Source organism: Lampris incognitus, chromosome 1, assembly GCF_029633865.1.
Source record: "Lampris incognitus isolate fLamInc1 chromosome 1, fLamInc1.hap2, whole genome shotgun sequence".
Classification (NCBI taxonomy): Eukaryota; Metazoa; Chordata; class Actinopteri; order Lampriformes; family Lampridae; genus Lampris; species Lampris incognitus.
In genome coordinates this window covers 138,663,942-138,689,367 of record NC_079211.1, presented here as the reverse complement: position 1 = coordinate 138,689,367, position 25,426 = coordinate 138,663,942, and the positions used below count along the sequence as shown (strand labels likewise).

At 41.4% G+C, this 25,426-nt stretch overlaps 1 protein-coding gene across 1 annotated transcript in view; it reads right to left on the bottom strand.

The window, feature by feature from the left end:
- The window catches only part of slf1 (SMC5-SMC6 complex localization factor 1), a 79,449-nt gene that overhangs the window by 39,365 nt on the left and 14,658 nt on the right, over positions 1–25,426 (bottom strand). The window contains exons 6-14 of the mRNA XM_056290018.1: positions 16,035–16,157; positions 15,837–15,902; positions 15,208–15,354; positions 14,806–14,975; positions 14,552–14,686; positions 13,518–13,689; positions 12,501–12,669; positions 9,160–9,305; positions 3,625–3,749 (exon numbers count right to left, since the gene is read on the bottom strand). Coding sequence (XP_056145993.1) covers positions 3,625–3,749; positions 9,160–9,305; positions 12,501–12,669; positions 13,518–13,689; positions 14,552–14,686; positions 14,806–14,975; positions 15,208–15,354; positions 15,837–15,902; positions 16,035–16,157 — 1,253 coding nt within the window. The remainder of the gene's footprint in view (positions 1–3,624; positions 3,750–9,159; positions 9,306–12,500; positions 12,670–13,517; positions 13,690–14,551; positions 14,687–14,805; positions 14,976–15,207; positions 15,355–15,836; positions 15,903–16,034; positions 16,158–25,426) is intronic.

Genomic DNA, 25,426 nt, shown 5'->3' with positions numbered 1-25,426 from the left:
GGGAAATCTTCCTTAAGAAGCCAACCTGGTGTGTGTGTGTGTATGCGTGTGCGCACATGTGTATGATGACAGTGAAGAGGAGCACCATCCATACTACAGGGAAGAGGCTTGTTCCCTGGTAATTGGCTTGTTCAGAAGCCAGGAAGGAGCTCCCAGCAGTGAGGAAGAAACACACATCCTGTCACGCTGCTTGTTATTAGCAGGGACAAGTCTGAGAAGAGATGAGACGAGGCCTGTTTGTATGTATGTGTGTCTAGGAAGAGGGGTGCCACTTCTCATCTCAAACCACTTAACCTGAGTGTTTCTTGTCCATATAGGCTGGCAGCAGTCGAGTTGACAGTACTTGGCTTGTGTGTGCTCTACTCTCTCCCATTCCCCCAAGGTCCACTATAGGAGGCCAGCATTCTGTCACGATGGCCTCAGCTATCAATTCCAGGCCTGGGGCAGCAGTGTGTGCTCTTGCAGGCCAACTCCCAAGAAAATTGTGAGAAATAATGTAAAATGTGCATGCCCTCTCCTACAACAGTATGCATGGCATTTTCCACTAAGTTTGACTCTACCAAAAATCCCATTTTACCATACTACGGCAACCCAAAATCTTCTTAAACAAAAGGATAAATACATTAAGTGAAAAAACAAACAAACCCCAAAACATTAATGGAACCCCCCCACCCATATCATGAAAACATCTGTGTGGTTACTCTGGTCCAAGGCTTTTCTTAAGTGATGGGCCTGGTCAGAAGGGATGGAGGAAGTGTAATGACAGTCAAATGGCCTTAAAAAAGGCAATAAGATGTGCTTGATTAAGCCATCGGGAGGAAACCCAGTTCAATTACAGCTTCCCTCTTGCTAGCTGAAGTCATTGCCAGGCAGCCAGCTAGCAGGCAGGCCACTCAGGCAGCCAGTAAGTCAATTGCCTGTCAATCAGCTGGCCTATCAGCCAAGTAAGACTTTGACCTGTGTCCTAATTCCAAGCTGCCCTCCTCACATAACCCCCCCCCCCACTTTTTCCCCCCAACTGTCCCAGTTGCCTATGGGTGTGTTAATGAAGCTTAACATGTTCTAACTAATAAGATGGAAGGATTGAGTGGTCATGAGGTCTCTCTTAACCTTCATTACCTGCCCTCACTCTTTATACATCCAGTACTTCATATATTGCCCATCTTCTTTCAAGTGCTATGAAGCAAACAGGGTCCTGAAACAGCAGTAAGACAGTTTACCACCAGCTTTTCACTGAACCCATTCTAAAAGAATGTCTTCCATTTATTTCGTACTGCTAGTATCAAGGTATCTATCCTATGCAGTTTGGGGGACCCCTTCCTAAAGAGCCATAGTTTGTTGTGTTTTGGCTTTACTAAGGTACCCATTTTTCAATGAATGGGTGAAACTGAAAACAACCAGTCACCTAAATCAACGTGTTAACAGGTTAGCAGTGTAAATGATGTGTATAGTGCACTGTGAAATTCTGTTGGTTTTCTTGTTTGATCTATGTTTTTCTTATAACATTTCAATTCGATGCCTCCCACCCTTTTTTTCCCCCCAAATCAGCCATTTTGAGGGATGGCACATGGGATTTCTCTGTTCTCTCCTGTTAAAATTGTCTTGTTTTTTTTTAAACCCAACTTTAAAAAACTTTGGAGTAGAGTGGAGAGGAGGTAATGATGGAGAAGGAAGTGAGGGGAGATCTGGTCAGTGCATGAACCCCGTGCATGAACCAGTAGCCTTCAGATGAACTTGCTCCCTGGTGACTCCTGCCCTTCTCTGGGCCAACTACCTGCTGGTGGAATGGCAGATGTCTGATATGGGGCATGGAGTGCATGTGTGTGTGTGTTTGTGTGTGTTTATATCAAAGATGGCAGAGGAAATTAAGGATGCAAGGGGAGTTGAGGGGGATTGAGTAGGAGGTAAAGCTGTTAGTTGGTGGTGTGGGAAGGGAGAACCTGATGGGTTGAGGGGATTTTCCTGGTCTGTCTGTCCGTCAGCCTGTCAGCCTCCTGTCCAGATTAGCCTTTGCAGTAGGTGAGGGGTCTAACCTCCCCGTGCACCCCTCCTGTCAGCCAGCACACACTGGTAGGATCAGACCTGGCCATGACCCATCACATGCCAGCTCCTCAAGCGCTGTCTGACCTCCATTTGCCTCTTTCTAGTTATCCTGCAACCACACCCCCCCCTTTTACCCCCACTCATTATCTCTCCAGGTGCTCTGTTGCGCTTTTCAACACGCTTTTTTTTTCAGGTTCCACATAATTTTACCTCATGTTTTGTACCCATCACTCTATGGGCTACAATCTAGACCATACAATACACATAGAAGCAGGTGTAGGCTGCAAAACTTCAAAAATAACTCAATACAAAAATGTGTAATCAATCCATTATCCAAACCGCTTATCCTGCTCTCAAGGTTGCTGGAGCCTATCCCAGCAGTCACTGGGCGGCAGGTGGGGAGACACCCTATACAGACCGCCAGTCCATCACAGGGTCCACACACACACACACACACACACACACACACCTAGGGACAATTTAGTATGGTCGATTCCATATTATATATATATATATATATATATATATATATATATATATATATATATATATATATATATACATAGAGAGAGAGAGAGCGAGAGAGAGAAAGAGAGGAAACAACTTTATTCAAACCAACATGTTGCAACGATTTATTCGCTTTTCAAATAAATATTTAAATTTATAATAATCATGATTAATAATATTAATAATAATAATTAATATCTAATTTTTAAATTTGTAATTAATAAATGACATCAATCACACTACAACCAACCTGGGGGATTTTTAGTTTCTAGGCATGAATACTATGAACACACATGGTGCTAAGCATTACTCAAAATTAACCTAGATTTAATAGAATACTCCGTAAAATTTTGCATTTTTCACGTCTGAGAATTTTAGTTAAAAATGGACAACTTTGCATCTATTGGTTTGACAATTTTCTTAATCCATTCTAATATAGATGGCCAGTCTGCCTCTGCACAGGACATCAAAACGCGTGTTAATTAAATTTTAAATTCTTTAAACACTAACCAGTAAAAATGTAACAGGGAAAAGAAAGACAATTGACCAAAATAAATTAAAAAAAGAAACAGAAAAACTTTCCCTAAGATGAATACTTCTGAAATACTTAAGTCAAAGAAACTGACAGACAGAAAGACAGAAAAGTGTTAAGGCACATTTCACCAAAACTCATCCGTGCCTTTTTCGAAGGGTTAAAAGCAAAAAGTCATAGGCATGTACCCTCCTACCTACTTGTGCGTTAAATGTGAGTTCATTGCATGCTAACTTTGAGACGAGTGCCAAGCCTAAAAATACATAAAATTGTCCGGCAGTAGAAAGTGTTCCTCATAAGAAAAAGTATGGAGACGAACATGTATGAGAAAGTGCTTAAGAGGAGAGTCCTGCCCCACCCTGTAGCTTTAGGGATGCTGCTGCAAGTGGAGCGCAGATCATAAGTTAGGAGGATACGGGTCACAGTAAAAGTTATGCATTTACGGGGGCACATCTGTTCTGTGATGCCCACACAACGGCTCAGGCTCTCTGGGAACCTCAAACACTAACAGTGAGACAGACAGACAGCTGTGTGGTACTGACCCAGAGCTGGTCCCCTGGCTTGCACAGCAGTGAGAGATGGGTTCAGCCCCGGGACGCAGATCCCTGAGGTCTGTTCTTCTCAGACTCCCACTTAAACTCCCCAAGGCAGGCAGGTAGGATGAAACCTGTCACACACACACACACACACATACAAACACAAAGGGTATGAGGGTCTGTTCAGAAGAAGAGAGAAAAAAAAACAAATTAGAAAGAAGACACCAACTGCTACAGTGAGACAATAAAGTTCAACAGCCCCTTATTAATGCAATGATGACACCTGAAATCCTTTGCCCCAGTACAGAATATTTGATAATGTCACACTCCCATGTCTGATACAGAGGTCCGTTTTGTATTTGCAACTCTTTACTGGAACATAAAGTAGGGATGGGCAATATTAACAATCCAAATATAATATTTTTGACAATATCTCATTATGAATAAATTTCCCCCCTTTTTCCTCCCCAATTGTACTTGGCCAATTACCCCACTCTTCCGAGCCGTCCCAAACACTGCTCCACCCCCTCTGCTGATCTGGGGAGGGCTGCATACTACCACATGCCTCCTCCGATACATATGGAGTTGTCAGCCGCTTCATTTCACCTGACAGTGAGGCGTTTCGCCAGGGGGACATAGCACGTGGCAGGATCACGCTATCCCCCCCACCCCCGAACAGGCGCCCCGACCAACCAGAAGAAGTGCTAGTGCGGCGACCAGGACACATACCCACATCCAGCTTCCCACCTGCAGACATGGCCAACTGTGCCTGTAGGGACGTCTGACCAAGCCAGAGGTCATTTGAACAGGGATTCGAACCAGCGATCTCCGTGTTGGTAGGCAACAGAATAAACCGCCATGCTATCCGGACGCCCAATATCAATAATTTGACAATATTTTGTGGATGATTATTGGTGCTTCCATAAGATATTTACACTCAAGAAGATTTTGAGGGATAATCATTAGGAATGTGGAAATGATGACCAAGCCAGTACATTCATTTTTGTTTTATTTGGCTAAAACGGTCCGATAGCTTCAAAGATTTGTATCATTTTACTGTAATGCAGCTTTTATCACCAGGGAATGAGAACTTTTAAGTTATATCACAATATTATGATAATCAATGTCCCAGATGATATTTAGTCCCAAATCAAAATAGACGATATATGAGGATATTGTCCAGCTCGAATACCTAAAGTTATTAAATTCCACAAGGAAAAACGAAGCAATAATTAACTGATGAACTTGTTACTTATTTAAAATTATAATATTTCTACTTATTTATTTATTTATTAGTTTGTCAGGGACGATGCAAAAACATTGTAACCAGTTACAATAACATAATAAAGATGTGTTGCATATAGGTTTTCTAGCAAAGGCTAATTTGCAAACCCTGTCCCTGGTTAGGCTTTTCTACTTTTAGCAGCCATACCAATATGAACAAATAGACATGCATATTAGGGTTAATCCTCCTGCCTGTGCCCCTGACCAAGGCAATGGAAAGAAGGACAAGAGTTGGTCCCCGGGCGCTACAGCTGCCCACTGCTCCTATACCATAGGAAGAGTTAAATGCAGAGAACACATTCGTTGTAAGAATACAATGACAAAAAATTGGCTTTATTTTTCTCTCTATGTACTCTGCCTCTGCCAAATGACAGAAGCTAAGTAGGTGTGGGCTTGGCAAGTACTTGGATGGGAGACCTCCCAGGAAAATGAGTTGCTGCTGGAAGTGGTGTTGGTGGGCCAGTAGGGAGTAGTCTTCCCTCTGGTCCAAAAAAAAGGAAAAAAAATCCCAATGTTCCAGTGCAGTGACGGGGACACTGTGCTGTAGGAGATGCCGTGTCCTTCGGATGAGACGTTAAATTGAGGTCCTGACTCACTGTGGTTATTAAAGATCCCATGTCACTTATCGCAAAGAGTAGGGGGTCCCCTGGTATCCTGGCAAAATTCCCAGCCTGGCTGTCTCCATCTGGCCACCTAATCATTCCCCTGTGTAATTGGCTCAATGATTCCCTCCCTCCACACCTCAAGCTGATGTGCAGTGAGCATTCTGGTGCAAAATGGCTGCCATGCATCACCCAGGTGGGTGGTACACATTGGTGGTGGTTTGAGGTGAGTTCCCCCCCTTCCCTGTGAAGCGCTAGATAAAGCGCTATAGAAAATGTAATCCCTTATTATTATTATTATTATCAAAAATGTTCATAACATATCATTATAACCAAAAGTACATTAGTTAAATTCAGCACATAATAGAAATTGCGATTCTCATACATGTGACATGATCATACAAAAATTACAATATTTACATCACATCACAATCAAACGTGTGTTGTGTAAGTGTATGCGTGCACGTGTGCATGTTCCCCAATTCATGGTAATATATGTATAAGTGCATAATGTTTATTGGTGTGTGCATGTGCGCATGCATGCGTGTAATCTTTGAGTATGTATGTATGTTTGTCTATAGGTCTCTGTTCCTCTGTGTGTACATGTCCATGCGCATATGTACGCACACAAGCATAAGTGCATGATCAGGATTAATGATTGCAAGTTTTGGGTTTTTTTTCAGCCAGTATTTTACCTTTTCATTAAACGTTTTCAGATCAGTTAGTGTTTTTATTTCTGTTGGTAGGGCATTCCAAAAATGTACCCCTTTTACTGAAAAAGATGACTGACCGAAAGTAGCTTTACGCTGTGCCACCTACAGTTGCCATTTGCCGATACCCTAGTGGCGATTCTATTAGTGTTTGCGTTTGTGACATTTTAACAAAGTACAGCTGGGACAAGATTGTTCAGACATCAATTTGATAAAAGAAAAATTGATAAAGCTGTCTTAACTCTGCAACTTGTACTTTTTCAAAGTTATACAATGGTGCCATTTCATTTGATTTTGATCCATTATTTTCAGTGCTTGTTTGTATAGTGATGTAACAGGTTTGACAGTTGACTGTGAAGACTGGCTCCATACAGTAACACAATAAGATAAATGTGAAAATATCATGGTATGCATTAACAGCTGAACTGCCTTAAGGGGTATGTCTTATGGTTGTTTTTTTTTAAAACAGTTTAAGATTTGTCTTTACTGTCTTACATAGCTGTTTAATGTGTTTATCAAATTTTGAGTTGGGAGTCCAAAAGGACACATAATAATTTAAAATAACCGACTTTCTTTATTTCCTCTTGAACTGTTTTAATTGTAAGTTTATCTTCTGCTTTCCATCTCATGGAAAAACATAAGACAGTCTTTTTAAGATTCAGGGTTAGATGACTGTTTTTCAGTCATTGGGATACACCCTCCATTTCACTTGTTAATGTCTCTGCTGCTACACGGGGTTTTAACTGATACATAAATGATTGTGTCATCAGCATACACTTGAGAACCAGCTCTTTTACAGGATGTTGGCAAATAAGCTGAAAAGCAAAGACCCCAAGTTCGAGTCTTGTGGAATACCTATTCTAGATTGTCGGGGACTGAATTTTTTGCATTGATTTTAACACATTGCTCTCTCTACATTCGAGATATGATGCAAACCTGCCAGTTGCTTGCTCTGAAACATTAAAGGTGCTAAGTTTGTTCAGAAGTATGTCATGGTTCACGTTGTCAAAAGCCTTTTTAAAGTCTAAAAACACCCCTCTCACTACATTACCCATGTCTAGTGAGCTCTTGATGTTTTCAGCGAGGTAGCAATTGGCCATTTCTGTTGAGTACCCTGGCCTAAATCCAAATTGTCTAAGATAAATAAGTTCATTGCTTTCAAGGTGGTCAACCAGTTGTTCTGCAAAAACCTTTTCCAGGACCTTTGAGCAAGCGGGTAGAATAGAAATTGGTCTGTAATTGCCTACTAGGTCTTGTGCTCCAGCCTTAAAAAATGGCATGATGATCACCGTTTTCCAGCTTTGTGGGAATTTGCCAGTTTTGATGGAGCAGTTTATCAAATGCATTATAGGTTTGATCAGAGTGAAGTTGTGTGTTTTGATAAGAGGAGTATCCAACCCAAACAGATCCTTTGCCTTTGAATTACTTAATTTATTAATGATTTTACCCACTTTCTCCTGCCGGTATCTACTCCACTGAATGATTAGTTAATGGGCTGGGGTTTAATTGTATCTTGCCAGATAGTAAGATCAGGATCAGTAGCATACTGGGAGCATGTCGCTTGCTTCTTTTCCAAGTGTTTTGTATGTTTGGTAAATTACAAGGTATCCATGTCCAAGGAAATTCAATATCTGCCTTTCTTTCATTCAAGGATGCAAAGTAGCCAGCTATTTATGGCGTTTGTTTTTCTGCATTAAAGCATTGTCCAAGTGGCACCAGCAAAAGCCAACAGCAAAGCAACAGTGAGCAAACATTTCCATTACCTCTGTGCTTATTGTCCAAATTACCTCTTTGTTTTAGGCATGTCCTTGTGATCACAAAGTTGAAACAGTTCATCTGGACACAACGTTTATTGGGAGAAATGTGTCATCACTCAAGACAAGACTGAAGAGGTCACTTGGATGAATGATGAAACATTTCTCCCAATAAACACTGTGTCCAGACAAACTGATTCAACTTTGTGATTTCCTTACCTGGATTATTGAGCATGCATAAAGACACCTTGTACTGGTGAGTACTTTTTTGTTTTTTTTAAATTTTCCCCTTTTTTTCTCCCCAAGTGTCAATTATACCCATCCAATTACCCCAATCCTCTGAGCCATCCCGGTCACTGCTCCACCCCCTCTGCGTTCTTCCGCCCTCTTCATTCTCTGGACAGTGGAATTTTTTGACTGTGTTGCACTGAGTGGACTGCATTGTTAACTGTGTTTTTTTGTTTTTGGTGGTGTCGTTTTTGGGAAGTTTAGGATGTGTGTTTTTGTCTTTCGTGTCACACTGCTGTGGGCTGGGGGAAATGGAACTTCGTTTCTTTTGTGTATGAAAGTACACAAAAGAAATGACAATAAATCGTTCCTGATTCCTGATTCTGTCGAGCTGGGGAGACTTGCAGACTACCACATGCCTCCTCCGATATATATGTGGAGTCACCAGCCACTTCTTTTCACCTGACAGTAAGGAGTTTCACCAGGGGGACATAGCACATGGAGGATCACGCTGTTCCCCCCAGTTCCCCCTCCCCCCTGAACAGGCACCCCGACTGACCAGAGGAGGCGCTAGTGCAGCGACCTGTTCACATACCCACATCCGGCTTCCCACCCGCAGACACGGCCAATTGTGTCTGAAGGGATGCCCGACCAAGCCAGAGGTAACACGGGTATTCGAACTGGCGAGCCCCGTGTTGGTAGGCAATGGAATAGACCGTTACGCTATCCGGACACCCCGTGAGTATTTATTTAAAAGCAATGGCTAAAACAGTGAGTAGTAGCAATGAGAAGCAGCATAAAAGGATAAGAGTGTAGCCTAACAAAACACCCATATCCTTGGCAGCCATTTTGCCAGTTTCTCTACCTCAAAAAACATCTGGTAAATGTACTAGTTAATGCACTTGTAAAATGAGCTCTTAGTGGCAGATAATGGGAAGTAAGAAGCATAAATAAGAGACCCACCAATTTCTTGAGTGAAAGGGGTTCATCTCCCAGAACGATTCCACTTCTGCAGCAGAGGTTCCTAAATATGGCATCTGCCATTTCCAACCTGAGTCTTGTAGGGGTAATCCTGGAAACCAGTTCCACCAGAACCATGGGAGACACATCTAAAATATATGAGGTGAGAATAGATGCCATTTTGTTGTGTTGTAAAAAGAAAAAAACAAACAAACAAAACTCAACAAAGGTCAATTTCTACACTGAGGCCTGGCCATTTAAGAAGGTTAAGAATTCAGCTGGGAACAGTGAATTAACAAATGTGCTGCTCTCTCTTAAAGTTACAATCCTGAGGATACACGCTGTGACTAGTCACCTCAACAGCAGGGAGGAAGCCAGGGTAAGTAAGCCACTGACAGGACTTACAGGAGCCAGCCTAATTAACCAAGCCGAGAGTAATAAGTATTTAGGGTCTTTTAAAAAGAGAGTAGCTGTATTAACAGTACCTTTACATGCAATCTAGTATCCTTGTTATAATCGGATTTTTGGAGTATCCCATTTATGTGTTTGTGCATATAAATATCTTACCCTGGTTACAGAAATCCGGATAACCCCTTATCCCGGTTTTGAAAAACCAGAACAAGCTAGCTGAGTTACAAGGAAAGAAACCGGATTACTGTGGCATGTAAACACCTCATCCAGGCTATGCTTTATTCATCCCTGAGGGGATGAATAAAGTATTCCGATTATCTGCTGCAGCATATTACTGGACTTTTGAGTCAAACAGTGGCATAACAAACAATGGTGGCTGACCTGGTACCAAAAAAAACTGAAATACTTTGATCCTTCAAATATGAAAAAAAGTTTCAAGGCACTCAAGTGAAATGAAAGAGGCTCACAGGGTTGTGAAAAAAAGCTGGAAGCAGCACAGAATAATCACAGACGATTAAATCGATTAAACAGTTTAATCATGTATACAGAGACATGAATTACCAGATTACTATTTGTTCCATGTAAACATCATATCTTGAATATGATCAAAGCCAAGACAAGACTCATAACCAATGTGCATGTAAACATACTCGGTCTCACGTCTCACTGGAGTGGACTAACAAGGTACCCTGGATACCCTGCTGCTGCCTTCAGCTTCTGCCCAGCCTTACTCTGAGTGGCTTTAATATGGATCAAAGGTTTTATCAGTTCATCTGAATACAACGTTTATTGACAGATATGTTTCATCACTCAACTAAGTGAAATCTTCAGTCTAGTGACATCTTCAGTCAGACTGAAGATGTCACTTAGTTGAGTGATGACACATATCTGTCAATAAACATTGTATCCAGATGAAGTGATTCAACCTTTGATTTTCTTACCTGGATTATTGAGCATGCATCAAGACACTTAATATGGATCATTTTCTATTAAATGGCCTACTACTGGCAACCTCTGCTATACCACTGGTGGTTTGAGTCCCAAAGAGACCTGAATTCTTATCTTTTAGTTTTCTGTAAAATAAAGAGAAGCCAGTTGGGTAATTTTTCTTAAACCTGCTTCTGTGCTGAAGTGCTCTGTGCTGTCCTGCTGAGTGGTGCTACCTTACAACCCTGCTAAATGCTAACAAATGTCCTAGTTGATGCTTTCTATCACTGGCATATGTATAGCTAATAATATCCAAATCCTGAACACTTCTGCATTTGCTCATTTAAATGTTTTCTGTCAGGTGGAACCTTGACTATAAAAATGATAAGGGATGTTGGGTCAGCTCTACTAACGTTTTGTAACAGTGCAAACCCTCTTTCGGCATTAAAAATCAACCATCAAGATTTACCTTAAGGACACAATGGGGATTTTGTGCAAATGAGGAGGGAAATGTGGGTCAGACGTTTTTGCACCTCAGATTCATTGTATATGCATTTATAGGAGTTACCCTTTTTAAAGTGCAAAATATTGGGAGATTATGGAAATAAACCCTAAATGTCATTTATCAAGACAGATAGTAATTACAACCTTGGTGTTATTTAATGCCTCTGAGAAGCATAGTGCTGTGCTGCTGACATGGCTGCGATCATTGTGATTTGCAGAAAACACCGCAGGATACAGAGAGAGCGAGAGAGAGAGAGAGAGAGAGCGTTTGAGAAAGGATAGTTTTCTCTGCATGTGTAGATTTATTTACATGTCAGAAGAAAATATAGTGCAAACTTATCTCCTGCCATATCATAATACTCTCAATTTGCTGGAAGAAATGAAAGAAGATCTGGAGCCACAAACCAAAAGGAGTCATGCAGTTCCAGCAATAATGAAACTCTGTGGCCACACTTCATTTATTTGCCTCGAGTTCATTTCAGGAAATGGTAGAATTTATGGCTTGTTTGTCACAGTCAGCATTATCAGCCACCGTATCACAAGTCCTTTATGCACTGATGCAAAGGGAGCAGAATCCTATACAATTCGCAAATCACTGTGATTCCCTCAATGTAATGAAACAGGAATTTTATAATATAGCGCAGTTTCCAAATGCAGTAGCAGCAATTAAAGAGACACATGCAAACGTGTTTATATAGCGCCAGTTACATTGAGATTAACAAAGCTACACCTATGTTAATCATTTTGCCCAGTTTTAGTAGATATCGCGTTAAACTGCCCACCCCCATCATTTGTCCCAACTGTTGGCAAACCTGTGCTAATTTGGGTTTCTCTTCGTAGATCTAGCCCATAGTGTTTTGTATCTTCATAGCAGCCAAATGCAGAAGACAGGTAGCAGTGAGTATGAAGACGTTATGAAGTCATCATGGCAAGCAGGCAGTTATTATAGAACAACCTAGTAAAAGACTTATCACCAGACACTTTAAAACCAATAGCTCTAAAAACTCAGGTTTGACTATGTTTTTTGTTCAGCATTAGGGAAGGTGCCGAGATAGCAATGACAGTTTTATTTGTCTGGTGTCAGCTTTATTTTGAACAGATCTGCTTTTCGGTGTTCAAACACAACTGCAATAACCATGACTCACCATAAGTGTTAGTAGGATATAGAAAACCAGCAATCTTCAAAAGTGTAACTTTAACAACTATTCAAGGTGCTACTCATCTCATTTAAGTAGAAGTGCTTGAAATGGCGAACAGTGGTGTGGCTGCACTGCAAAGCATGCAGGGGTATAACAGTATGAATATGAAATGGGCTGTTTCTGCAAAAAATTATTTGTGCCAAGTCAACCTTCTTTGGATGACTCTATGAAAAGAATTAATTTTCAGTGTGCTGTCTTTGAATGACTCATGATTGAATTAATTTTCAGTGTGCTGTCTTTGTAATGGGGTCATGATTGAGATTATCCTTGCAATTCTTTAAGTTTTCTGGTAGAATACTATACCCTGGCTGATGAGTGCAAAGTGTTCTGCCAGGTCCTTCCAGCCCTTCTCCACCAGGTTCTGGTTCAGTTTGAGGTGCTGCTGACACCAGAACTCCACTGCTGCAGACAGCATGCCTATCACAGTCCCCGCTAGCCGCAGCTCCTGCCGTGCCCTCCTCTCAGTGTAGTCCTTTAGTGTGGGCAAACAACATCATCCTTTACTGTCTCACTGTTAAGTAAACAAGCCCCTATGAATAGCAATAATGTTAAGCCAAAAGTCAGACCACAAAAACTGATCTTGTTTTACTGTAAAGGTTTAGAATATACAATGTTTGTTTAGTGTTACGAGCAGGTTTCAAAACTAACTTGTGGTCCATCTACCAATGGGCGTTAAAGTGAATAAATTTACTGGGCAGATATATTTTAACAGGCCAGAAAACTGTATATAATGCTTTAAAAATAATTTTCGTTCATTAGAAGTAATTACCTAAAGGTTTTAGTATCCAAATTAATCTTTAGCCTTAGCTTAAAGAGAGTTATGAAAATTTAATAACAGATTCACAACTTTTATTAGAAACATCTCTGGTTTTAACAAACACAATTCATTTTAATGAAGATAGTTGTGAAAAAAAAACATGAGGCTGAGCTCATTAACTTTATTTTTAGGAACTGTTTTCCCAAAGACTGTCTTACAGAACAGCCGATCAATGACCTTTGTATTAGCAGGCTACTTTTATCTATTGATTCGATTCATACACATGTCCACATCAAAATTCTTTTGGTGAACAGTGAGGGTCAAAATTGCCTCACTCGGTCAATGACCCAGAAAATACAGCAATTCAGACCTGGCTATGCAGTTCACAAATTACTTTACCAGCCAACTGGACAGTGACTCCAACTTATTTATCTGCCGAAGCTAATTTACCTGCATTGGGTGCTTGGCGGGCGTAAATTTTGGACTTGCTCAATTTGTTTTCTGCTTTTTTGTCGTTTTTAAATCAAATGTGCACAAAACATACCAATCCATACTCAGTTTACCTCCATGGTAGCCTGTTCCCAGACTAAGGCCTGTACCAGGACCTGGGTAAGCTGCTTAACGGTCCTGGACAACAGAGTGGACCACTCCCACACTGTCCAGAAAGTGGAGTGCAGCAAAGAGTCTGATGCAGACAACTGAGTGACTCCTGCTCCTCCAGGAGGTAGAAAATCCCTACAGCAGACAAAATTGAGACAAAAATGTACAAATACCACACCTTAAAATACTTCCCTGCAATTTTTTTCACATGTAAAAAAAAGACTATACTCTTATCATGCTTAAAGAAAGTATGACTTTCTCATATAAGGTAATTAAGTGGATAAAAAGGGAAACTTTATGTGAAAGATGAAATCCAATTCTTGAAATCCAATGAATTCAACATCAGACAAAGGCCTGATTTTTTTAAATTATCTTTTGCAGTATACAGTATTAATTCTGTAGGGTTGCTGTTGCTCTCTGACCAACTGGTGCGTTATCCTAGATGCATGTAACCACATAAAGAAGAGAGGGTCACACTCAGAAATATACCACTCTATAGATGTACTATATTATCTGTCTGGCAGAACATCAGCATGTACAAAACAGGGAAAATCCCTACTTAAGGAGGCCAGGTAAGTTAACAGGTGAATGCAATCACCAGTCACTGTGCCTTCATCCAGAATGAAAGATGAATCAATAATCAAAAATATATTTGTCAATAAAAAAAGTTTATTTTTCCTTCAAACTATATAATCTCTGTATAGCTGACTCACTCAATGGTGTGACTGACTCATAGCACTGCAGTAAAAAAAAAGATTTCAACTTGCCAAACTTTTTTTAAAAAAAAACACATATTATCTCATCTTCCACAGAAAATCCCATCAGAACTGGGCGGATGCAGCCGAGGCTCATGAATGACAGAAAAGTGGCCATGTCAGGGTACGCTACCATCTCCTACTCCATTGAGAGTTTCAAAGAAATTTTGACACTGTAACAAGACATAATCCTGTCTCATAATACTTTATATGGATTTATTATAAATTACATGAGTATTTACCCCACAGTGATCGTGTGAAGTTCTGCCTGGAAGAGTTTGAGAACAAATGCTAGAAGCCCACTAAAGAACTGCAACAGCGCAGGTGTGGTTTGGCCTGGGAGTGGGTGACAAGTATCCTTGCTGGACTGACAATAACTAGAGTGACAAAAAACGATAAATAATACAACTGATTTTAATAAGCTCTCAGCTATTAAGGTAGCATATGAATATTTGTACAAGAAATTTCGCTAAATACCACCGGTTAAGATGCTTACCTGGTAGCTGATTCTATAAAAGACCAGAGGCCTTTTTTGCACTGTGGACACTGCAACACCTGAGTAAAATATTTTTTCACTGTGCTGGGAGACTGCCAAGGAGGATTGATCATTATCAATATGTGCAAAACCTCCTGGAAATTTCTGAGGAAGACAGGGGTGGCATTACCCTGTAGGGTAAAGATGGCATAAGGGTTTAATATCAAGCAGCATTTTCTTTTGTATGTTACAACAATCTGCTGAAGTTCATTCAAAATTTCGTTTATTGAAGTGCATTTCACAAAGCCCCTCAGAGAGTGACACTGGAGCTAGCCAATATTTTTAGTGCAGTTTTTGCGCTGTACACATATTAACCCTGGATGGATATATAGTGGCAGTTTGGTGTGGTTATTCTGGTCCCACCTGCACAGCGAACTCCAGGAGAGAGACCATGTAGGGCGCTGGCGGTAGCACACATGGGAACAGTTCACTTCTGATTGAGTCTAAGGCCTCACAGAAGAGACCACACTCTATCATACAGGCAACATTGGTGAAGTCTGCTACGATTATCTGGAGGTGAAACAGTGACACATAAGAGAAGAAATGGCACACACGGAAACAGCGAGAGGTGAAGCAGAGAAAAAGAAGCAGAGACAAGAAGCATAGAAGGGTAATGAGAATAGGAAAAGTAGCAGAATCAAAAGTTTGTAGAGATGGGGTCATATCTGACAGTTATCAGCTGATAGCATATGCAGTTAGAAAGCACAAAATGGTAATACATAAGCACTTATAATACCAATCTCATGGATCCACTTGGGTAATAGAAAGGATGGTGAAGACTACTTTTAATAGAACTGCCAATCAACATTCTCAGATCAGTTGACAGCATTGGTTAAATCAATGACCTGGGTATGTTGCACCCTTGCTCTAGATGTCACTTTACATTGAAATGTGTGACATAAATGAAATTGAATGACCCTTTTTATGATGAAAAACACCTATTTTAAAGATGTACTGAAAAGGTGAATGTGTGTGCGTGCATGCGTGTCTACCTGCGAATGTGGATGATGTGGATCACGCAAACCCAGAAATTCAAGGAAGACTGGTCTCGTCTGACCCTGTGGAAAACGATCCACATCAGGCAGTCAATGCATTAAAGGCAACTGAATGGAACATTTGGCATTTCTGTTTGTTGAGGTTTAATTCAATAATCATTATGTGCATTAGTATGTACACAGATCCAGCCCTACCTCCCGTCTGTCAATGTATTCCCTTAGCTCCGACTCCAGCTCAAAGAAGCTGACATTGAGGCATTTGGCCCTTTTTGTTTCAGGCAGTTCATCGTCGTCTTTGTAGAAATTCATATAATGGTCCTGTCAAAGAAAAAAGAAAAGAAAAAAGACAGCTGACCTAAAAGCTATGATCCTGAAGATCGCCATTTTTGTTGAATTTGCTGACACCTACAAGATGCTAACGTGGTAATTGTGTCAGCACCTTTTCCACCACTGAACTGAAAAAAATGGTGTCAAACCTGTTTTAAGCCATTTTCTACAAGCTTGTTAAGTTCTTACATCTTTAGTTTCACACACACACACACACACACACACACACACACACACACACACACACACACACACATGTAGCACTTTGAACCAAGGTCCTATACTGGATGAATGCCGTGTGAATAATGAACTGTTAGAGCACCTTCTGGATAAAGTTAGCTTATATTTGGAGTGGGGGGAACCCAGCCACAAGGATGCACACGCCAGTGCATTCTTAGTGCTGGTCTCGAGCCTGGATAAATGGGGAGGGTTGCGTCAGGAAGGGCATCTGGCATAAAACCTTTGCCAAATCAAACATGCGGATCATAAATCATGTTTCCATACCGGGTTAATCGAGGCCTGGGTTACCAATGACTGTCACCGGTACTGCTGGCAAGCAGGGTGCCAATGGAAACTGCTACTGTTGGACGAGGGAGAAGGGGAGGGGGGAGGCATGTCCAGAGGGAGTGGGAGAGGAAGAAGGGTAAGCATGTAGGAGGCGAGAGTCGGAACTTTGAATGTTGGCACTATGACTGGTAAAGGGAGAGAGCTGGCTGATATGATGGAGAGAAGGAAGGTAGATATATGGTGTGTGCGAGAGACCAGGTGGAAGGGCAGTAAGGCCAGGAGCATCGGAGGTAGGTTCAAACTGGGAGGAGAAATGGGGTAGGGGTAATTCTGAAGGACGAGTATGTTAACAGTGTGCCTGGTGTGAAAAGAGTGTCTGACATAGTGATGAGTTTGAAGCTGGAAATCGAAGGTGTATTGATGAATGTTATCAGCGCATATGCCCCGCAGGTTGGGTGTGAGATGAAAGCGAAAGAAGAATTCTGGAGTGATTTGGATGAAGTGGTGGAGCGTGTACCCATGAGGGAGAGAGTGGTGATTGGAGCGGACTTCAACAGGCATGTTGGTGAAGGGAACAGAGGTGATGAGGAGGTGATGGGTAGGTATGGTGTCAAGGAGAGAAATGTGGAAGGACAAATGGTGGTGGATTTTGTGAAAAGGGTGGAAATGGCTGTGGTGAATAGATATTTCAAGAAGAGGGAGGAACACAGGGTGACATATAAGAGTGGAGGAAGATGCACACAAGTGGACATATCTTATGTAGGAGGCACGATCTGAAATGGGACAGGGGAGAACATAGCTAGGCAGCATCGGATGGTGTTCTGTAGGATGACTTTGGATCAAGAAGAGGAAAAGAGTGAAGGCAGAGCCAAGGATCAAATGGCGGAAGTTGAAGAAGGAAGACTGTTGTGTGGAGTTCAAGGAGGCGTTAAGACAGGCACTGAGTGGTAGTGAAGAGTTGCTGGATGGCTGGGCAACTACCTGCAGCAATAGTGAGGGAGACAGCTAGGAAGGTACTCTGTGTGTCTTCTGGACAGACGAAGGAAGTCAAGGAGACTTGGTGAAGGAATGAGAAAGTACAGCAAAGTATACAGAGGAAGAAGTTGGCAAAGAAGTAGGATAGAGAGATGAAGAAAGTAGACAGGCGATGCAGCTTAAAGTGAGGAGAGAGGTGGCAAAGGCAAAGTAAAAGGCGTACGGCGAGTTGTATGAGAAGTTGAATACTAAGGAAGGAGAAAAGGACCTGTACCAATTGGCTAGCCAGAGGGACTGAGCTGGGAAGGATGTGCAGCAGGTTAGGGAAACGAAGGATAGAGATGGAAATGTGCTGACAAGTAAGGAGTGTGTGTTGAGAAGGTGGAAGGACTACTATGAGGGGTTGATGAATGAAGAAAATGAAAGAGAGATGGTTGTATGATGTGGGGAAAACGAATCTGGAAGTGTGGTGGATTAGCAAGGAGGAAGTGAGGGCAGCTATTAAGAGGATGAAGAGTGGAAAGGCAGGTGGCCCTGATGACATACCTGTGGAGGCATGGAGGTGTTAAGGAGAGATGGCAGTGGAGTTTTTAACTAAATTGTTTAACACAATCTTGGAAAGTGAGAAGAAGCCTGAGGAGTGAAGAAGAAGCATACTGGTACCGATTTTCAAGAATAAGGGTGATGTGCAGAGCTGCAGCAACTACAGAGGTATAAAGTTGATCAGTCACAGCATGAAGATAGGGGAAAGAGCAGTGGAAACTTAGGTTAAGAGGAGAGGCGATGATTAGCGAGCAACAGTATATCTATGCATGCTCAATAATCCAGGTAAGAAAATCAAAGAACGTTGAATCAGTTCATCTGGATACAACGTACTATATTGACAGATGCTTTTCATCACTCAGTCTAAACTGACTGCAGGTATCCCCACTTTTGTAAACAATACAGTTGCATAATGACCACAGTGATTGCAAACATTCCCAACTCTTCTGAAAAGTACACATGGCCACTGAAACTCTAGTTATTTGTATTTGTATATGAAACTGGTCGTTGGTTTCAGTCGTTATACAACCGTATTGTTTACAAGGGTGGGGATACCTGCAGGCAGTTTAGACTGAAGAGGTCACTTAGTTGAGTGATGAAACATATCTGTCAATAAACACTGCATCCAGATGAACTGATTCAACCTTTGATTTTCTTACCTGGATTATTGAGCATGCATCAAGACACAAAGTACTGTTGTTACATTTGTGACGGGAATAGCCGTGCTAAAGAGTCACATAAAATTAAAAAGAACTAGCCGCTCCATAAGCTTTTTCTTCCAGGGCAGAAAAGTGTGGCGCATAAACCACCTGTCAACGCAACAAAGATATTTCTGCCTCCTCTTCATATAAAACTTGGATTGATGAACACTTTTGTTAAAGCAATGAACAAAGAAGGTGATGGATTTCGCTATTTGAGACAGATATTTCCAAGAATAACTGATACCAAGATTAAGGAAGGCATTTTTGTTGGTCCACAAATCAGATAGGTCATCAATGACACGGAGTTAGAAGATCCGCAAGTGGTGCCAGAGAAAATGGCATGGAAGGCAGTTAAGGATGTTGTTGAATTTTTTTTTTGGCAATTACAGAACACCAAACTACATTGAGCTGCTTGAAAACATGCTTAAAGCATACAAAACCATGAAGCGCATCATGTCATTGAAAATTCATTTTCAGCATTCACACTTGGACTTCTTCCCTGCTGATCTTGGTGCAGTCAGTGACGAACACGGTGAAAGGTTTCACCAGGACATTGCGACCATGGAAGAGGTATCAGGGCAACTTGACTCCATCAATGCTGGCAAACTATTGTTGGGACACTGACACGGAGGCATCAGATGCTGAGTACAAACGAAAATCGGCTGCAAAACATTTTTAGCTCAGTTGAACTAACACAATATGTCATCATTATGCAATTAAACATGTTAAATTCAATAATGTTTCTCTAAATTCATGTGTGATACAGCAAATCTGAAATTATTTTTGTGATCAGCTTGACACTATCATAATCTTTTTTTTTAATTCAGGACGTAAAACGTTTGAAAAAATGTGTTGTCCAGTGTTATCTTCTCCTTTACATGAAACTGAAAATAATAAACCATTTGGCAGCTGCAGTGCATGAAGTTTCTGTATTCATTATTCAATATTTATTCAGTCAGTACAGTAGCCTAACTCAAAACTTTATTGCAGACTCGGGGGCCATAACAGACAAAGACATGGTAAAAAGAAAAACAGCCATAAAAGTTAAGAACCATTGGTAAAATGACCTCAAGGTCTCAGGATATCAAGTTGTGGACGTAACTTGATAATGTAGCGCATTCGGGGGGACAACGCAACCACAGGAGCTGCCGCGGCCGGGAAGCGAACCCGTATCGCCCGCACCGCAGGAGGCATCGCTAACCGCTCGACTATGGTGTCAGGCCCGCGAGCCAGCGGCCAGCGTGTCTTCTTATTCATGCACGTTACACTACCCCCCTCCTTCGGGAAGCGCTTCCCCGCGCTTAAGCATATCAGCCCCTTCACGCCTCAGGGCGCAAACGCTTCCGATGGCCTTACGGTCGCTCCATCCCACTTCTGACACCAATGTAGCGAACTCGGGGGGACAACGCAACCACAGGAGCTGCCGCGACCGGGAAGCGAACCCGTATCGCCCGCACCGCAGGAGGCATCGCTAACCGCTCGACTAAAGGGTCAGACCCACGAGCCAACGGCCAGCGTGTCGACTTATCCATGCACGTTACAATAAGTACAACTTGAAACTTTTCACCCGTTTGCTGGTAGGTGCAGGTGAAAGTTTGTCGACGATTCTGTGCATGTCGTTGACATTTATCCACGGTAAATCTTGCAGGCGTCACGAAAAATGTGCCATTGTCAATAGCGCACCCCAGGAAACAGGAAACTGGCATAACCCGGGAGTAGAAACCGGAAGTCAGGGGACCACAGTTATGCACAGAGCCGATTAAGGCACACAATTCCGAGAAATATTATAAAGTTTTACCCTTACAACAAAGTGCTATTAAAAACGGAAAAGTATACTCTTACATTCTTGACGCTAGAACTCCGAAAACGCTTTCGACTGTTCCGAGTGGAAGTCACTCTCTCTGCGGCCGAGTTGGGGTGTGAACTCTCTGCCATCTTTACCACATGGTTGTTGTTGAATTAGTGGCTCGTTTCAGCTTGACCTAAATTTCATTTTCAACCAATGAACGTGCCATTGTGTGCCCCCGTCCATGGCGTTAGCGGTTGTGTCAGGAAGGGCGCCCGACGTAAAACTTTGCCTAATCACTATGCGAATTGACAAGACCATACTGGATCGGTCAAGGACCGTCTTAACAATGGCCGCCATTGGTGCTGTGCCCTCACAGGGTACCGATGGAAACTATACATAAAATCCGCTGTGGCGACCCCTGAGAAACAGGGGACAAGCCATGCAGTGAATTCAATTCAGCGGCCAAGGCCCTCGCGAATGGCAGACAGCCGCGGTAGTGCTGCTTCCCCCCCAAACGAATATTAATTTTCACACTGTGATGGCCTGGCGGCCTGTCCAGTGTGACCCCCGCCTACCGCCCAATGACTGCTGGAATAGGCTCCAAGCATCCCCCGCGACCCTGAGAACAGGATGAGTGGTTCAGCTTACCCTGATAGATGAAATGTCTTTTTTTTTGTGGCGAGTCACATGGGACATGGACTGGCTGGCTTGTAGAGGGTTAAATTGCCTCTAGTGATGTGTGGGCACTTCATTGGCCGATCAGTGACTGTCAGGAACTGTGGGCGTATTGAAAGGAGAGGAACGGTGGCAGAGGGCGGGACTTCGGTGACTACGGGTCGGGGGGGAAAAGAAGAACATGGCGGCTAATTAAGAAAGACGGTGAAAGTTTGAATGTGGAGAAGTTGATGTTTGATTGTAATAACGTAACCAAAAGGTTAGTAGCTGCAAAACGGAGTTGTGCGAGTTCGGGTAGGCTGTCGAGACACAAGGGAATGGAAGACGGCTGCCGTGTTTGAGGTGAACGGACTGTGCCGCAGTAGGAGCGGCATCATCAGCGAACCTGTTCGGCAAGTTTGGATGTTGCTCCCACCTGTGAGTAGTCCCTGCCACTTGACTTCGTCCCCTTTTGCACTTTGCTTAAGGAGGAATTCGTCTTTCAAACAAGGTTTTCGGCAATTACTCGGCGTGCGGCGAGGCGCTGCGCCGTCGTTCTTCATCCAGCGGAACGGACACTGTTATAATAAATGTAATAAAAAGACAATTCTATTAAATAGACATCCCAATTAAAATCTGGTCCAAAATCGTTGACAGTGTCATCCTGCCCATTGCAGTATATGGAAGTGAAGCATGGGGTCCACTCAGTCAGCAAGACAACACTAGATGGGACAAACATTCAATAGAAACCCTGCGTGCAGAATTCTGTCGAAAATTGCTAAATGTACAAAGAAAAACACCAACAAATGCATGCAGGGCAGAATTAGGCCGTTTCCCATTGATAATAAATATCCAAAAAAGATCACTTAAATTCTGGATGCACCTTACATCAAGCCCCATGCCATGTTGCCATTTAAAGCATTCCAAATCAAAGAGCCAAGTCCCAAAAAGAGTCCCCTCAGTCAACTGGTTCTGAAACTAACTAACCTCGTAACCACTAACATAGATGAGTTTCAGACTAGCACTGCTAACCAACCACAGATTAGAGTAAACCAAATCATCAGACAATGCAAAAACTCATATTTGGAACATTGGGACATAGAAACCAAACTACAACACAAATTAGAATGTTATCGGCCCTAAGAGAATACAAACTGGCTGACTACCTCTCCACTGTCAGAGATAGTAAGCAGAGACAGATCCTTACCAAGTACAGGCTCAGTGACCACAGTCTAGCCATTGAAAAGGGCAGACACAAAAAATCTTGGCTACCAAAAGAGCAAAGAATATGTGGTCACTGTACGGCAGGTGAGGTCGAGACAGAGATGCACTTCCTCCTAAATTGTGGGAAATTCCAAAACATAGGAGAAAAATACCAAGGGAAATTTGAAAACTAGATTCCACATTTCTACTGGATTAGAAAGACCAATGGCCCCTTATTTTAGGAGAGGGCAAAAGGGCACACCTTACGGCACAATATGTGTCAGAATGCCATAGCTTAAGGGTCAGTGAGTGACCAAAATACTGTCAATTACTGTTCCAATTACTGTTCAAATACTATTCTATATTTCTACCAGTTCTACCTATTCCTTTTTCCATTTATTTAAAAAAAAATTTTTTTGCTTTTGTTTTGTTTAATGTTCTATTAACCTATTTAACTGTCACCTGCTTTGGCAACATTGTAATGAATGCAGTCATGCCAATAAAGCATTATTGAATTGAATTGAAATTGAGACGCGAGCTGCGCTCTGGCCACAGATTCAACAAGCAAGAACCGCAGGAAAACACAGAGGTGCTGCTGGATACATCAATGGGGTATGAGTATGAGCTACATGAAGAAGCACTAAAAAGACGTTTTGATTGTAAAAAACAGGTTGGATGGGTTAGTTAGTTAGTTATACTATTTAATACTGAAGGGAATTTGCCTTTCTTGGAAGCTTATTTTTTCACTTTTCTTCAATTGCAGTTAGTCTCAGTTGCTAGTTTATGTTCATGATGATTGTCTCCCCCCCCCTGTATTTCACTTAATATTAGGGGCTTAAGAGATAACACGAAGAGAAAATCAATATTTTTATTTTTTAAGGGCGAGAAAGCAAATTTTATTTTATTTTTATTTTTTTGCAAGAAACACTCACAACGGGAGGATCAAAAATTCTGGGTTAATCAATGGGGAGACAATATTATTTTTGATCACGGTTCCACTAAACCAGCAGGCTTGGCTATTCTGTTCTGTAACTCACCTGGTAAATTAGTGACATCTGAAAATAGTAGTAATGGTCATTGGCTAATCTGCATCCTGAACACTAATGAGCAATACTGTATGCTGGTCAGTGTTTATTGATATAATAATCTTAACTCAAAACAGACAGAATTTCAGATGTCTCTGTCCTTACTGAAAACCTTAAGCTCACCTATCCAACTGCAAATGTAGTTATGGGGGGGGGGGTGATTTCAACATGGTAAATGATGAATGGCTCAACAGATATCCACCCAAAAGTCAACACAGCTCTTATAACCTTATTCTATCTGATTTTTGTGGTACTCAAAACTTATTAGATCATTGGCGCTTTAAATAGCCCGACACCAAACAATATTCCTGGTTCAAACCAAATAATGCAGCAAAATCAAGAATAGACTTCTGGCTTATTTCTTTCTCTGTGACTAACTTTGTCTCTGACTGCTGTATGTCAGCAGCTCCTCTCACAGATCATTCCATTATTAAGTTGACTTTTAAACTCCCTGGTGGTTGCTGCAGGAATAATGGGTACTGGAAGTTTAACTCTAGTTAACTAAAATGCCAGTCATTTTTTGATGGCATTGAAATCATTATCTCTAATATAATGACTCTGTGACTTCATATATTTCTAAATTGGAACTCTTGAAATTTAATTTTCGGGAATACTCTATCCAGTTTGGAAAATCACTCAGTAAGATCAACAAATTAGCAGAACTGAACATCATTAAAGAAATTAACACCTGCTGCAATAAGACTTCACCCACTGACAACGATAAACAGAAATTACAAACTCTGCAAACTAAACTCGATGAAATATATCTCGGAAAAGCAGAAGGAGCCTACATACGGCCCAGGGAAAAATGGATAGAAGCACATCATATTTCTGTCGGTTGGAAAAGAGAGGGCAGGAAAGAAACTCAATCAAAATCTTAATGATTAATGGCCAAGTTAATACAGATCCAGCCTCGATTGCCAAAGAAACAGTTTCTTTCTATAGTAAATTATATTCCTCAGCCTTTTCTATTGATGATGCTGACTCTTTCTTCAACCATATCAAAGATCTTGTTCCCCGCATAGATGATGAGTTTACAGAGTTTCGTGACGCTGATATTACTTCTACTGAATTGGATATAGCAGTTAAGAGTTTGCCCTTAGACAAATCTCCAAGCAATGATGGTCTTACTGCAAAATTTAATAGACATTTTGGGGATTTGTTAAAGGATCCATTCCTTTATATGTTACATGAAGCAACTGAAAATATGACATTTCCTTAAACCATGAAACGAGGTGTAATAACTTTAATTCCCAAACCTGGCAAGGACTCCAAAATATTAGACAATCTTAGACTAATCACATTACTAAATAACAATTACAAAATTTTAACCCTTATTTATGCCAATTGATTAAAAAAAAAAAGAACCTAAAAAAATGTATAAGTGATTCCCAATCTGGCTTCATGAAGGGCAGATCCATTTACAGCAATATTAGCTTAGTCTTCAACCTTTTGGATTACAGACATTTGATAGAACATTATGTTTTTATTTTATTTCTTGACTTTTACAAAGCATTTGATTCAACTGAGCAGCCTTTTATTTTCCATTGTTTAAAGATATTAGGTTTTGGGGGATAAATTTCGAAACAGAATCTCTCATGAAAATACCAGGTGGCACATCACCCCACTTTACAATCAAATGCAGGGTTAAACAGACCTGTCCCATTTCTCTTTATAATAGCCACATAAATGCTTTCCATCTTAATAAAAATCCTGACATTGCCCCGTTAGATGCTCTTGGGACACCAGTCATTATTAGCCAGTTAGCGGATGATACAACCATCTTTATGAAGCAGTTAACTG